This window comes from Equus quagga, chromosome 4 (genome assembly GCF_021613505.1).
Source record: "Equus quagga isolate Etosha38 chromosome 4, UCLA_HA_Equagga_1.0, whole genome shotgun sequence".
Taxonomy (NCBI): domain Eukaryota; kingdom Metazoa; phylum Chordata; class Mammalia; order Perissodactyla; family Equidae; genus Equus; species Equus quagga.
In genome coordinates this window covers 34,923,207-34,938,560 of record NC_060270.1, presented here as the reverse complement: position 1 = coordinate 34,938,560, position 15,354 = coordinate 34,923,207, and the positions used below count along the sequence as shown (strand labels likewise).

The 15,354-nt window shown below is 44.9% G+C and overlaps 1 protein-coding gene across 3 annotated transcripts in view; it reads right to left on the bottom strand.

Annotated features, from left to right (window-relative positions):
* Positions 1-15,354, bottom strand: part of MASP1 (MBL associated serine protease 1) — a 64,755-nt gene that overhangs the window by 28,562 nt on the left and 20,839 nt on the right. For all 3 annotated transcript variants that reach the window (XM_046658928.1, XM_046658930.1, XM_046658929.1), the window contains exons 3-8: positions 9,573-9,750; positions 7,765-7,896; positions 5,385-5,581; positions 3,527-3,674; positions 2,115-2,233; positions 1,041-1,119 (exon numbers count right to left, since the gene is read on the bottom strand). In XM_046658928.1, coding sequence (XP_046514884.1) covers positions 1,041-1,119; positions 2,115-2,233; positions 3,527-3,674; positions 5,385-5,581; positions 7,765-7,896; positions 9,573-9,750 — 853 coding nt within the window. The remainder of the gene's footprint in view (positions 1-1,040; positions 1,120-2,114; positions 2,234-3,526; positions 3,675-5,384; positions 5,582-7,764; positions 7,897-9,572; positions 9,751-15,354) is intronic.

The window sequence follows — 15,354 nt, the reverse complement described above, 5'->3', positions numbered from 1 at the left end:
CTCCAAAGTTCTGCCTGGGATTTGCCTCAAGGGAGCCCTGCCTTGAGAGTGTCCCCCTTGGGCCAATGGGAGTGGATCTACCTGATTACTGGATCCAAGCCATTTAGAAGGGAAGAGGACACCACTCCAAAGTTTGCATGAAGTCATGAAATGGGGGTGGGCAGGTCCAACCCGAATTCTTGACTTCTCACCTCTCCATTCCAAAGCACATCCTCTCTGCTTCCCTCCCTCTCTTCTTTCTTTCTCTAACTGTTTCTGTCACCATGCCTCCAGACATCACTGTTGCCATAGATAAGTTTCCTAAAATCATAGTCCTTACAAGTCTTGCATTGAAATCACCTGGTAGGGGGAGAGGCAGTGGTGGCTGGCAATTTATATTTTTACAGAGCTCACTAAGTGATTTATATGGATTATGTTATTTTAGAACCATGGGGCCATATTGTAGAATATTAAAGCTAGTCCCAACTCTATTTTACAGTTGAGGTGAAGAATCTAGTCCGTAGTCACAGGATGGGTTAGGAGCAGAGCTAAGGCAAGAACTCTGGGTTCCAAGAACCAGTGCAGAGCTGTGACCCCTGCTTCACACAGGTCCATTGTGCTGACTCCACAGCCCTAAGGCATGAGCTGTCCCGGAAGACTTAGTGGATATGGCAGAAGGCCACATAGAGACTGGCAAGGTCACAGCTCTGGGCACCAGTGCCAACATAGTTTCCTGAATTAGCAATTGCCCGAGCTAGTTTCAGACATGGAGACATGCTATTCCTTTAGCAAGTTTGGCAACCTGTCTGTAGGCAGAGGTAAAATTAATATTTAGAAAGCAAACTGGGACCCACAAGAAGTTTTTTTGAGAATCCTAAAGTCTTATTACAGAAAGGGGCATGAATAGCCTTTTTGTCCAACCCTAATGTGTCTGTTGAATTCCTGCCCCCATCTCTCTTAGAGTTCATCTGCCAAGCTGTCAGCCTTGTATGTCTCTGCTCAGATGCCACCAGTGCTGGGGAGCTCATTACCCATACAATCACCCGATTTTGTTTTCTTACTTTTACACGTAGGGATCTTGTTACTCCATGTCCCATCTTTGAGACACTCGATCTGGAATGTGTCCATCTCTACGTCATCCTAGGAAGAAACATGAAGAAGGTGTGAGAAGAAGGAGGAGAGTGGTTTGGTGGCTGTTTCCCAGAAAAACCAGCTCAAGCTCCAAATCCAGCTGTCCTCGACTGAGATTTTCCAACCATGAGCCTCCAAGGGAAAGCTTGAAGAGAAGGGAAAGAGAGATGCTGAATTCAAATTCCCCATTCAGACTCTGGAGAGAGGCAAGGACTGTGTACAAGAAGTGGTTTGGGCAACTGTCTTTGAAGGGGAACCTGTCCGCTTGACTCCTTTTTCAGAGCAGTGGCTCTCAAATGTGAGCAAGCATCAGCATCCCTGAGGGCTTTTGCACAGACTGCTGGGCACAGCCCCTAGAGTTTCTGATTCAGTGGGTCTGGCCTGGGGACCAAGACTTCGTCTTTCTAACACGTGAGGTGATGCTGCAGTGGGGACCCCTGTTGGAGAACCATTCTGTGACAGCAGTGGTCCTCTAGCTTGGCTCACATCAGACTCACCTGGGCAACAGAACAGGAACCTCTGGGTGGGGAGCAGTGATTGGTTTTCCTGGTCTCAGGTAGGGCCTGGGAAGTGGTTTTTGTTTTTTAGGTTAACCAGGTAAGTGCTAGGAGAACTGCCGTTTCAGAGGGTGGGAGAGTGAGCAATGCCCATCTGCCTCCTTTAAGTCTCTACTTCCTGTCCCAGTTTCCCCGCATAAGCCTGAGGAAATTTGTTAAGGTTGTGCTGTCCTGATTGTAGGGCTGAGTGGATCTAGATTTTTTTGAAATTCAAACCAGCCAGTTCTCTGATAAAAGACTCTTACGCCACTTCTAGAAGTGAGAGTCAGGGAAACATGCGTTGGATTTTCAGAAGACTGGAATTTCTAGGTCATTTTGGAGGTTTATGGGGAAGCTGGGAAATACTGTGGTGGGACCATGACAAGCTTTGGAAGCCCACCTGCCCTGGGAGGCTCTGGAGAATCTCTCTGGCCTGGTGGCTCCCCCTCCCCAGGCAGGGCCCGGTACCTTCAGCACTTTGTAGCCTGTATCACAGCTGATGAGCACCTGGTCCTTGAAGGAATACTTGGCTTGTGAGGGCTCGATTTTCCCATGAATGGGAGGCTGGAGCTCTGGGCACTCATTCCCTGTGGGGAACCATGAAAGGACAGCTGGTGAGAACATAAGGAAAATCTGGAAGCCAGAGGCCAGACCCCAGAATGCAGGGCCTGATGGAGGTGGAAAAACCACAGAACTGGGTTATGTGGGCCTGGACCTCCAGGGCCTGAAGGAGACAGACTCTGGAAACTTGAGCAGGTCACTTTCCAACCTGGACCTCTATTTCCTCATTTGTAACATGAGGTAGTTGGCCAAAGGGTTTCATCAAAACTCAGGATTGGAAAGGATATTAAATGCCAATGGGTATAACCTTTGTCTGAAGCTTCCTTAATGACATCAAACATCTATTTGCATCCCTACAGTGACAGGGAGTTCAATGCCTCCCAAACATGTTCCTTCTGTGCTGGACTCCTCTGACTGAAGGAATAGTGTGTCCTTAGTCAGCGGAAATTTATACCCTTGTAATTTTTACTTCTTGGGCATAGTTTGCCCTCTTGGGCCACTCCGAATGACCCCAATTGCTCTTTCTTTCCAGATCATTCTTCAAAATGGCGGAGAGACTGGGATCACATGCCTCTGAGCCTTCTCTTCAAAAGACTAAATCTGATAGGATTCCCAGCCTGGTCCTACCCTGACATGTTTTCTCCTCTGTTCATATCCTCTTGACTCCTCTCCGCTGAACTGGGCACTGAATGTGACAATGCAGGCAGGGCCAGGATTTCAGTCTATGAATTGGATTAGTCACACCCAGCTGCGGTCTTGTCACTGATGTTCATCCTCTTCTTCCTTGAGTTACTGCAGACCCCTTGAGTCAAATGGCTTTACCAGGGTTTGTGCCAGAATCTACTGGGGAATGAGACCCATGGGCTTCGCTAGTCTGAGAGGGAGTGCACAAGGGCGTAAACCACCTTAATGAAACATTCTGAGCTACAGGGCCCACACTGATTCCTGCCCCAGACTTGGAGAAAGCTGGAGCTGGAAGGGTCCTCTTAGGTCCAGTGAATCAGGGGGTGGAGGGGTGGCGCTCAGGAAACAAAATTAAAAAAAAACTCCCCACATGATTCTGAAGTACAGCAAGGTTTGAATACTACTAGTCTAGTTCAAACCCATAGTCGTTGCTGCCCTTGCCCCCATTTTATATATGGGAAACTTAGTCAAGACAGAGAATGTACCTTGGTTCCAAGCTACTCAGTGGCAGAGCTGGGAATCCCACCAGATCACCAGGGGAGTCCCAGGCCTGCACCCCCTCCTCCCTCAGTCACTGTCCCGTTAGGCTGAGCACAGTGACCGAGGGTGATCCAGGAGGGAGGAGGCTGAGTCACCTGTCGCTCCGTATGACAGCCTCCAGCCCTGGTTCTCGCCAGAGTTGTCGCTGCGGAACATGATCTGGACACTGTGGCTCTGGGTATTGATTTGTTCTGGGGCTTTCTCTCCACAGAAGGGCCCCCAAACTTTCGGCCCAGCTTTAATCTGTGAGGGGCAAGATAGAGAAAAAAAGAGGATCACAACTGAGCAGTGGTGGCTGTTACAGGGATGACCTCTACATTGCACCCCAGAGTTTTCTGGAAGCCTCTATGTGAACCCATGGTATCCACTGATGCTTTTAGTGGGTCTTACCATTCATCAGTTTCATCGCCACTCTCCCCTTTATAATTTACCACATCCCTGGAAATGGACAAGGCAGGCTAACAATTCTCTGCTCAAGAATGAACATACTGTGGCTTAGACAGGGGCAGAGCAGATGTGCAGGGGTGCAGGATAGGAAAGAGTTCTGCTCTCGAAGAACCTGCAGTCCGGTCGGGGAAGACTAACAATAAATAGCAAACAAAATAATTACAGGCTGTGGTAAGGGTTATAAAAAATAATTGGAATGATATACATATGTAGTACAAATACACACTCTATGTTTATAATTTATGTAGTAAAATCTATGTAACCTATATAATTCATCATTTCTATAATAGACAGTAACATAATAGATAACAACTTTAAATAGGTCGTCAGGGGAGGCCTCTTTGAGGAGATGACATTGGATTTGAGACATGTAGGATGAATAAGAGCTTGTCATTTGAACGGGAGGAGAGAATATACTCCAGGCAGAGAAAAGAGCATATGCAAAGATCAAGATCAAAGGTGGGAGAGAGCCTGGCAAGTGTTAAGAACAGAAGGAGGCCAGTGTGTCTGGAACAGAGGGAGGGCCATGGCGTGAGGTTGGAAAGGCTGGCAAGGGCCACACCGTGTTGAGGAATTCATGTTTATTTCCAAAGGCCATCTTGATCAAATCTGGCTTTTAAAAAGACCCTCCTCCCAGCCCCATGGCCTAGTCGTTAAGTTTGGTGTGCTCCACTTAGGCAGCCTGGGGTTTGATTCCCAGGCATGGACCTACACCACTCATCAGTGTCCATGCTGTGGCAGTGACCCACATACAAAATAAAGGAAGATTGGCACATATGTTAACTCAGGGCGAATCTTTCTCAGCAAAAAAAAAAAAAAAAAAAAAGGATCCTCCTTGAGGCTATAGGAGAACAGATTGTGTAGGGCAAGAGGTGAAGCAAGAAAACCAGCTAGGAAGCTTTGCAGTTGACTAGGAGATAACAGGGTTTGGACTAGGATAGAGGCAGTGAGGATGGAGAGAAAAGAACAGGCACTATTAGCTGGTCTGGATTTCCCAACTCCCAGTCCTGGGTCCTTCTTATGCCTTTAACTCTTTTTCTTTCCATCTCTGAGGACCAGCACTCCTTAACCCTCATTCAGTGACTCCTACAATCCTGGGCGACAGCTTCATCTTGTCACCCTTATTGTGGCGAGGGGAAAAAGTAAAGCCCCAAGAGGTTAAGTGCCTGGATCAGGCTCATAGCACAGCTCCTGGGATAGTATGTGTGGTAGGCAGAATTCTGAGATGGTCCCTATGACCTTCACCCCTGGTGTTACTTCACTATGATGTTACATTCCATGACAAAAGGGATTTTGCAGGTGGCCAAGGGGCTAGTTTTGGATCAGGTAAGATCCCTAGACTGGATCTCATTAAGCTGGTAGATGTTATTCCAAATAATTACTTTTGGGGAAGCAAGCTGCTTGGCCCTCTATTCTGGGAGAAGGTAGAGGGCCAAGAATACCAATTTTCCCAATTCAGCCAAGATTTCCCAGCATCCCCAGGGCAAGTGTCCATTGCAGGCTTACCTTGATGTAGTCGTAGGGGCAGGTCACCTCAGGATGGTCCTCAATGTCGAAAACGTCCTCGAATTGCAGGCTGACCATGAAGCCCTCCTCCAGCTGGATGGTGTAGAAGCACTCGGAGCTCTTAGGGTAGGGGTTGGGGAAGTCGGGGCTGGTGATCACGCCGGTCCTCTGGGTAAAGAGGTTGTCACTGCACTCCACTGCGGGAAACACACCAAGCCAAGTGGTACGCCACAACCATGGCCACGGCAACCCCTTCCTTATCTGTTACTGTACAATTTTCCCAGTGGTCACCACAGGCAAGCAAGGGAGGAATCATTAGCCCCATTTTACAGATGGGGTAACTGAAGCTCAATGAGGGGAAGTGATTTATCCAAGGTCACACACCAAGCAATTTGCTGAGTCAAGACTCAAAGGCAGTGAGTGTGGTGACCTTTGCATCAGATTCCCTGGGATTGGCGGGGACAGGAGGGGTCTGGGCTGGAAAGGTTTTGAGATGGAGTGTCTGGGGAATGTCTGGTCCTCTTTTGTCTGCTCCCCCTCAGCCCAGAACTCCACTACGTCTCTGCTCAAAGCCTTTCTTGATCCCTCATCTAACAAAGGACCTTCCACACACCCTCCCTCTTGGGTTCTGGTTTTGCTTGGTTTCTCTGCACGCTGCTGACCACTACTTGACATGATGTAATACATTTGTTTGTGGGTTTTCTTTCCCCCATCTAGACTGTAAGTTCCCTGACCTCAGGGATTCTGCTTTGTCCCCACTGCAGCTGCAACCAGGGACCCAGTATCCCGGGACCCTGGCCGTGGCTTAGCCCTGCCCAAGGCCCCTTCATTTGTCACTGAACTTTTCCCCTTGGGCTGACCCCTCCTCGATTGGGGATGCCAATCCTTTCTAAATTCTTGTTTATCCTCTTATTGCAAATAAGAAAACCGCAGCCCAGAAAGGAGGTGTGACTAACTTGAAATCCCACAGCTAGGGCTGCAGAACAGGGTTTAGAATGAGGTCTCTTGAATCCCCATCTGTTTTCATTTTCACTCTCATGGGGGTAATATCACCCCCACGGGGGATAAAGTTGGTTTTTTTGGGGGGGGGAGTTGTTACTCTTTTTATATGTAATACAGAGACAGACATATGACACATGAACATATATACAGTATATCTGTGGAATTAAAATTTCATGGGTAGGGACAATTAAGAATAGAATGTTTAAAAAGACTCCTGGGGGCAGAGATGAAAATGAAAAAAAGATTGAGAAAACTTGCTCATTCTTAGCCCCCCACTGAAATCAGCATATAGTAGATACTCAATAAATACTTATTGAATGAAAGCCATAGGAAATATAACCCTCTTCAAGAAAATGCCTGTGTGTGTCTGCTTTATCCTCAGGGGTCATATAGGGATTTTATTCAGAAGCAAGTAGAAGTTTCTGAAGGAAGAAGGAAAAGAATTCTTGTTTCCAGCCTTGTCCTCCTCCAAGATCCCTCACTCAGCCTCCAAGTGATCTTTCTAGAACGCAGATCCTTGCCCTGCAGTCATGCTATCTACTGGTAGTTCCCCAAAGTTTCCGAATTCCATCATGCCTCTGAATGTTCGCAGAAGCTGTTCCCTCTGGCTGGAATGCCCCCCTCTTTCTTGTCCTTTCATCTCTGTCAGGGGCACCATCTCTGGGAGGGGTTTGCCCACCTCTCCAGGCAGACTCAGGCCTGACTGGAATGTGTCCACACTCCTTGTACAGCAGTTATTACAGTTCACCACTTGCTTATGTGGCTGTTACCCCAGCATCCGGGGAGGTCCTCACAGAAAGTGGCTGAACCCTTCCAATTCCCCACCCCTGCCCCAGCCTGAGACTATAGCAAAGTAGGCACGTTGATGAGAGATGAACACAGAGAGAGATAGAAGGAATGGGACATTTTCTTCCTGTCTCTCTCTTTGCCTCTTTCTCCTCTCTTCTTTCCTTTCTCCCTATCACAGAGGAACTTAAGGGGCCATGGAAGAGAAGAGAAAATAGAACTGCCATGTGAGGTCTAGTTCATGGCTCAGAGGGAGAGGATTGGGAAACCCAGGTTTTCCCTTAACCCGGCCAGGCTGATTCCCTCAGTAGGAGAGGAGATAGGGACCACAGACTAGAAATTCCTGCTGCCCAGGAAGAAAAATGGCCTAGAGGCCAGGGCTTCTCAAATGCAGACCTTTGGGAACCTGCACCTGGACTTCCAGACTAGTGGGCATTTTAGCATCTTCATCCATGTGGTATCTGAGGCACAGCTCTCTGACTTCATTTTTAACTGTTCCTGCTACATATCAGTCCTTCCTCTGAGGCTCCCCCAATCTTACTGGAAAATGTGGCACAGAAGGGTGATGTATAGAGTCACCCCTGGGCCCCACCTCTGCAGGTCCTGTTGTCTGTGTGGAGGATGTAGCCAAAGCGGCAGGAGCAGTAGTAGCCACCGATGTAGTTGTGGCAGTAGTGGTCACAGGACAGCTCCTCGTCCTCGCGCTCCGTACACTCATCCACATCTGCGGGGCAGGTAGAGTCTCTCCGTCAATCAACCCAGCCATGATGAAGAAGACAACAGCTAACGTTTCCAGAACACTTAGTATGGGCCACTCACTTTGTTGGGAGGTACATGCATTCCCTCATTTAATTTTCACATAAAATCCAGAATTAGCTGTTACCTCCATTTACAAATGAGGAAATTGAAACTGAGAGAGGTGAGGTAACTTACCTAAGATCACAGACAGCCAGGATCAAACCCAGGCAACCTGATTCCTGGTGGTGCCGCTATCCTCTAACAGTTGTAACAATAGCAAGCAGGATTGTTACTATCCCCATTCTACAGACGATGAGACTGAGACTTAGAGGCATTAAAAAACTGACTCCAAGTCACACAAAGAGTAAATGGTGGAGCCAGCATTCAAATCCAGGGGTCTGGCTCCACAGTCTGGGCTTTTGAACTTTACTCCATGCTCCTCTTTCTTTTCTGAGTCCCTACTGTGGGTCAAGCCTTGTCCTAAACATTACAAGTATAAAGATAAAAAGATGTATGTTCTCAATTCGGTTTAAAAATTTGAATATACATTTCCCTAAAAAGGATACACGAATGTCCAACAAGCACATAACAAGATGCTCAACATCACTAGTCACCAGGGAAATGCAAATTAAAACCATAATGAGGCACCACTACATACTCAGGAGAATGGTTAAAAATTTAAAAATTGATAACATCAAGTGTTAGTGAGGATAAGGAACAGCCGGAACTCTCATACATTGCTGGAGAGATATAAAATGGTCCAAACGCATTGGAAAAGGTATGGCAATTTCTTATAAAACTAAACATACACCTACCCTATGATCCAGCAGTTCTGCTCCTAGATATTTATGCAATAGAAATGAAAACATGTGTTTACAAAAAGACTTGTACAAGAAAGTTTGTAGAAACTTTGTTAGTGAGAGCCAAAATATGGATAGAACTCAGGTGTCCATCAAAGGGAGAATGGATAAAACAATCATAGCATATTCATACAATGGAAAATTCTTCTGCCAGGAGAAGGAGCAAATTACTGACGCACTGCAACAACGTCAATGAAACGCAAAAACTTTATGTTGAGTAAAAGAATTCTCACGCCCCCAGGATATAGTCTGTGCGCATTCATTTATATGAAGTTTTAGAAGAGGCAAAACTAGTCTAAGTGGAACAAAATAAGAACAGTTGTTGCCTCTAAGGGAGGTGAGAGTGGAGTGTGATTGGGAACGAACATGAGGGAACTTTCTGGGTTGATGGTAAAATTCAACGTCTTCTTGGGGTCACAGGTTACACATGAATATAAATTTTTTCAACTCAACAAATGTGCTTAAGATTTTGATGTTTCATTGTATGTAAATTTTATATTAAAAGAAAAAAACCTGTGAATAGATATTGAACTCTAGCAAAATGGTAAGCATGCTGAAGTATTTGGGGAGAAGTATACTGATGTCTGCAATTTACTTTGAAATCTATCAGAAAAGATGAATTGATGGATAGATAGAGGACAGATGGATAAGTATGTGATAGAACAAATGAGGAAAGATATTAACAGTAGAATCTATGTGGTGAGTATACAGGTGTTCCTTGTAAAGAAGACAGCACCAGGCACTTTTAGTCTTTGGGGAGAAAGGGAGATCTGTGGATGAGTCACCCAGTTCTCCAACTTACCCACAGCCATGTAGTGAGCATCAAAGCCAGTGAATCGCTCCTCATTGGAGAAATCTGACCGGAAAGTGATGGACATGAAGGAGCCAGGGGAGAGGACCACTTCTTGGCCAGGGGTCTGTTCTGTGTCTGTGGTCTCCTGGCCACAGAATGTTGCCAGCACCTGGTATTCAGTTTCTACCTTTGAGGTTAAAGAGAAAGGGAACAAGATGAGCAGCTTTGCAAGTTAGATTCTCTGCTGGTCTCCAGGAGAAAAGAGGAAGGGGCTGCCCATGAGTAGACCTCGGAAATATAAAGAAAGAGATTAGGGATTCTGGGATTTGAAGAAAGATGCATTACAGGATAAGGCAATGTGACCATCCAATCATTGTTTCATTCATTTTGTTTAGTTCCATCAAAAGTAACTTGACATTTGTCATTCCTGTTAATAACCAAATGGCTTATTTGTTGAAAACAACTCAATGTTAAAATTCAGAAATAGTTAGATAAGCTCATGGATGGATTCTATACGTAACAGAAACTTACCACTGTTCCAAAGAAAAGAACCTTTATATACAATATAAATCATTCATTGAGCGTTCAGTGCGTACCCGCCACTGAACAAAGCATGGGATAGGGGGTGATGAGAAATGAGGAAGACATAGAATTGTGCAGGGGAGGCAGTGTTCAGAGAGAGGAAAACAAACACAGATAGAGCTATTACACAGTGTGACATGTGCTTTAATGGGAACATAGCACTGGGAGTACACTCAGGGGTGAATGGTCCCCACTGGAATGTTAGCTACAGAAGCACAAGACTATTATCTTTACAGATGTGTCTTCAGTGTTGGGAACAGGACCTAGAACATAGCAGTTACCCAATAAATATTTATTATCAAGAACTAAAAGTGCAAGACCCATTCTGAGAACAACGAGAAGCCAGGGATTCTGTAGGGATTGGAGGAGAAGATGTACTTGGAAGGACAGTTTGAAACTGGATTACAGTTGACCTTGAGTGCCGTAACAAGAAGTGACTCTTAAGTCTATGAGTAAAGGGAAGACATTGAAAACTTTTGAGCAGGGAAGTCATGGAATCAGAACTATATTTATAGGTAGTCTTAATAATACAAAAACTACTGAAATCATCCAGACATGATGTTTGTGTCAAGACCCAGATGCAAAAATTGTCTATTTGCTAAAAGAATTCTCTACTTTGGAAGAGCCAGAGGCCCTGCGTAAATTCTGAGATCCAAGCAGAGATCCTAAACTGCTTGCCTAAAGCTGATTTTATGTGCGTTTGATTTGGGAAGCACAGCATGGTAGCTGGTTGGTATATGTGGTTGACTATCAATACTTGGCCTGCCCACCATTCCATCATCTTACACCTAACCTGATTCTTTTAACCTCATATTTGTGTTGGTAACCTCTAGATTAATGTTTTAGCCAAGATGCATGAGAAAAATCTCTTACCAAGAATGATTTCCTCTGCCTTTCAAAGTCACTAAAGGAAAGTTCTCAAAGGCTGCCTATCTCTAGTAGCTTCTAATGAATTCATTGTTTTGTTCATTAGCTTCAAATGTCAGAGGTATCTTGACATTTGACACTTCTGTTTTGAAATTAATGATTTATTTATTTAAAATGAGTGGGAGTTTTGAAGAAAAACAATTTTCCCTGCCAACAAAACACAGGGACAATTAATCACTAACTTTGGGAATTGAATTGTAAACAGAAGATGAGATCACAGCTTTGCTATTTATTCTCCTTTTCTGCAGATACTAGCCGAGCTCACTCTAGCCTTATAACTGTAGAATGTGCTTCTCTGAACACAGCTGAAATGTCACTTCCTTGAACATCACAGCTGGTTTGTTATTTTGGTTAACTGAATTTTCCAGATAGCTGAAATCTTACCTAAATAGAATTAAAAAATATTTTTTTAGGTGTAGTGGTTATTAAAATGCTTCATAGAAATCCCTGCTTTCTTAGTGAATCATGCTATCCCTTCATTGGTGATCCAGGGACATTGTTATGAAGGTCAACCGTCTTGGGGATATGAGTTGTGCAATGTTGCTTGCCCTGTATTGAACATCCCCAGACTGTAATACCTTTGCTGTTCTCGTGTCTTCTTCATGTAGTGTTTTATTTCCTATCTTTTTATCAGCTTATTAGGTGAAATATGTTATAAAATAGAAACCAGTTAAGCTGGTCTTTTAGAACTTAATAAAAATGAGACTGAACAGATTTAGACTAAAGGCCTGGGAAAGGGATTCTGTTTTGAGTAACTACATGATCTAGAGTGCACTATGTTGGTGATTTCTGCTTTGAAGTCATGTAAGGTGTATAGACCTTAGAGGTCCTGGGCCCTGTTCCTGACTCTGCTATAAACTGTTACATGGTCACGTTCTCTCTAGATCTCAGTTATCCACCTGGTAAACCAGGGGTTTGAACTAGCTGACATCTAAATTCTCTTCCAATTCTGACATACAGGTATTCTAACTAGTCATCACATCCATACATCAAATAAACCAACTAGAAGATGGTGAACAGGAGTTTCAACACACAGATTGCTTCCTGCTGAAGAACTTGGTGGACTTGAACTTGTTTGTGGTCTATAACTGTGTAATATAAAATCAATTACCAATGAATAGTCACGCCTTGAGCATTAGCAGTTCCAGACACAGCAGCCTCCTTCCTGTAATTTGACATCCCCAAGGTCTCTTGGCTTCTATAATGCCTATAGCATGGACACTTTCAAGTGAAGCCAACTAGAGATAATTTGGATTAGGGAGAGATCTAATGAAGAGTTCTGTGATAAATGACCTCCAGGCTTAAGGATCTTTTCATGATGGCAGATAAGCAGTCATCACTCGCAGAGTCACACTATTCCAGAGGACAGGTAAGCATGCCCCAGACGACTCATGGGAAAATCTGAGCCATACACACCTTTGGAAGCAGGGAAGAGGAATCCAGTAGCTTGGGACCCTGGGAATTTAGCCTGGAGCCCAGAATAGAGTCCTGGAATGTCAGAGCTGGAAGGAACCTTTAAGGGCTATTTCAATCCCCCTCCTTCTAGAGGAAACTGAGGTCCAGAGAGGGGCAGTGACTTGCCCAAGGGTAGAGAGATAACTACAAGCATTTCCTGATATCAGTTTTGCTTTCGGAAACTGTTCTGACCCTGGAAAGGAAACACCAACTCAGAGAATACATGACAAAAGACATAGACACTTTGCCAGACAATTTTTCTGGCTCAAGGGTCTCTTGAAACCTTATCTTGGGTGCATGGACTATCTCCCAGGGAGGATGTGGCTCAGCGACAGCTCCAGGGGTAACTTAAACAGAGGGGTCACTGGCCCTGGTTAATATTTTCAGCCCCTGCTATGAATTGTAAAATTCTACAAAAGTCATTTGCGTCTGAGTACAGGCACAGGATTGAGCTCTGGCTTCCATGTGGATTGTCCCATTTCTAGAGCCATCATATTAACATGATGGAGAGAAATACCCTATCAAACGAAAACGAAGACACAAAATTCATAATAATAGAGAACCATAGGGCTGAGGATCACAGACTCTTCATTTTTCTATTTATGATGGGCAGCCATGTCCTTTCAGACTATTGTTATTTAGGACACCAACAAGTGGATGCATATCCCTAATTTGTTTTCTTTCAACTCAGTTCAACAAATATTTATATACCAAGTCCTGTCTGGAGTGCAATGTGGAAGTTGCCAAAAGTTATTTATTTGTTGCATGAGCTTAATAAGCAAGTCCTCTGCCTCTGGGAATGTGAAATTTAGGAGAATAAGATAAGTACTGAAATGTGTATGTGTTGGGTATTGTTGGGGTATAGTTATTGCAATGAAAGATGTGTAGCCCCAGGGGTTTAAAGAAGGTAAAAAAAATTGCATCCAGCTGAGGGGAGTCAGAAGACATTTAGGAGAAGAGAATATCTTTTGAGCTGGGATGGAAAAGTGAGTGACATTTAGGCAGGTAGAATTAGTAGGTGGAGGGTTGTGGGGAGTAGGGAGATCATGGAGGCAGAAGGAATAGAGGAGGCTTGAGGGTATTCACAGTCTCAATGCTCCTCCCTTCCCACCACCGCCTGATGTAGAGAAGGGGTGTTATTGAGAACAGGGAGCTGGGAAGAGAGCTCCAAGGAGGAGAAGCCAAAGTCTGTCTTCCACGAATTTTCTACCTTAGTAGAAACAGCACAAGCCTCCTAGGCAAAACTAAGGCAGGGAAGCAGAAAAGTTGGCCAAATTTCAGTTGGAGGACAGCTATGGCTGCTCTTCACATGTCCATAAAGTCATCTCATCAGAGTTCAACAAAGGCATGGACAGCTCCCCATCAGCTCCTTGGACCAACGGATGGAGAAGGTAGCTCTGATTTAAATGAATCGGGCAAGGTCATTATCTAGTAAGTGGTTGCTCCACGTCCACAACTACAGCATCCCAATTCCCTGGCTGATAATGCTCATGCTCCTTTAAGGCATTAGGCGAATAAACAAAGGCTGTCTGTCCTATAGATCCAAATGCCTCATGGCTTTGCTTGTCACTGCTCCCAAGCTACATCCTGGAGGCCCTGTGACATCTTCTCTGGGCCCTTGAAGGGTCTTTCAGAGTTAATTTAGGCAGACATTCAAGGAGTGTGTGGGGTTGTCCCATTGTCAATTCCCTAGATTCTCCTTTGCTGTGTACTTCCAGGGTAGAGTTGGCCAAAAAAAGGAGTTGTGTGAGTTTAGAAGTCAACAGTCTTTATGCTCTGAAGGTTGTTTTGTGATCAGTTACAGAGATGGACAGATGTGGATGTGCGTAGTAGGTTCTAACTTGTCCTAACTCTCTTCCGCTCTGCATTCAGCTCTTCTTTTCAACCACCAGCTCTGATGGCCAACAGTGGCCCAGACCTACCACCAGACACTTGCAGGTAGACCCACAGAGGTGGTAGCTGCTCAGAGCCAACAGCTTCTCACAGACCTCTTCCTGTGGGCTCCCCCTTATGGCACCACTTTGGCTCCTTAGATGGGCTTTGAATTCTCAGATTCCTCTGCAGATGCCAACATTTCCATTCCTGCAGGACTTCAGGAGAACTGATTAGTGAGCTTTCTGTGGTCCTCCAACTCCCTGTCCCCAAGCTTCACTTCCTCTGCTCCTCCGATAATTATGAGTTCTAATGCCCATAAATATCCATTACCTCACAACACGCACAGAAGCTATGCTTTCCTGACTGAACTCTGACTAATACAGTTATTGGTATCAGAAGTAGGATGCTGTAGTAACAAAAAACTAGAACACGTGGTTTCACTTTTGGGATCGTCTAGCAAGTAGAGGTTAGAAAAGCAGAGAGAAAACTGCTATAAGAGGTTTGACAAAAGGTAACCTGAGTCACGTAGTGGTAAAACCATTGGCCCAACTTGTCTATGGCGATTTAGAAGGTAGAAAAATGTACTTAACGAACTTGTGGATCTGGCTAAGGAGATCACCAGAGAGAATGTTGAAAGTGTAGATACGTGATTCTAGCTGTACATGGCAAGGTACTCCAGGAAGAGGTACATTTTCAGTGTGCAAGCAGAAATTAGAGGAAATACAGAGGGCCTAGGACTACCTGGGTTGGAAACTAAGACTATCTTTCATGCCTAGTCTCTCCACTAGCAAATTATTTTAAAAGCAAAATGGCTGCAGGATAAAAATCAAGTCAAAGATGTGGCTGTAAGACACTACGTGAGGATGTAGAAGATTTCAGGCAGTGCCTAGGACTCCCGTCAGCTAGACAAAAGGGCAATGAAGAACTTGAAGGGTATGGTCCCACAGTACCT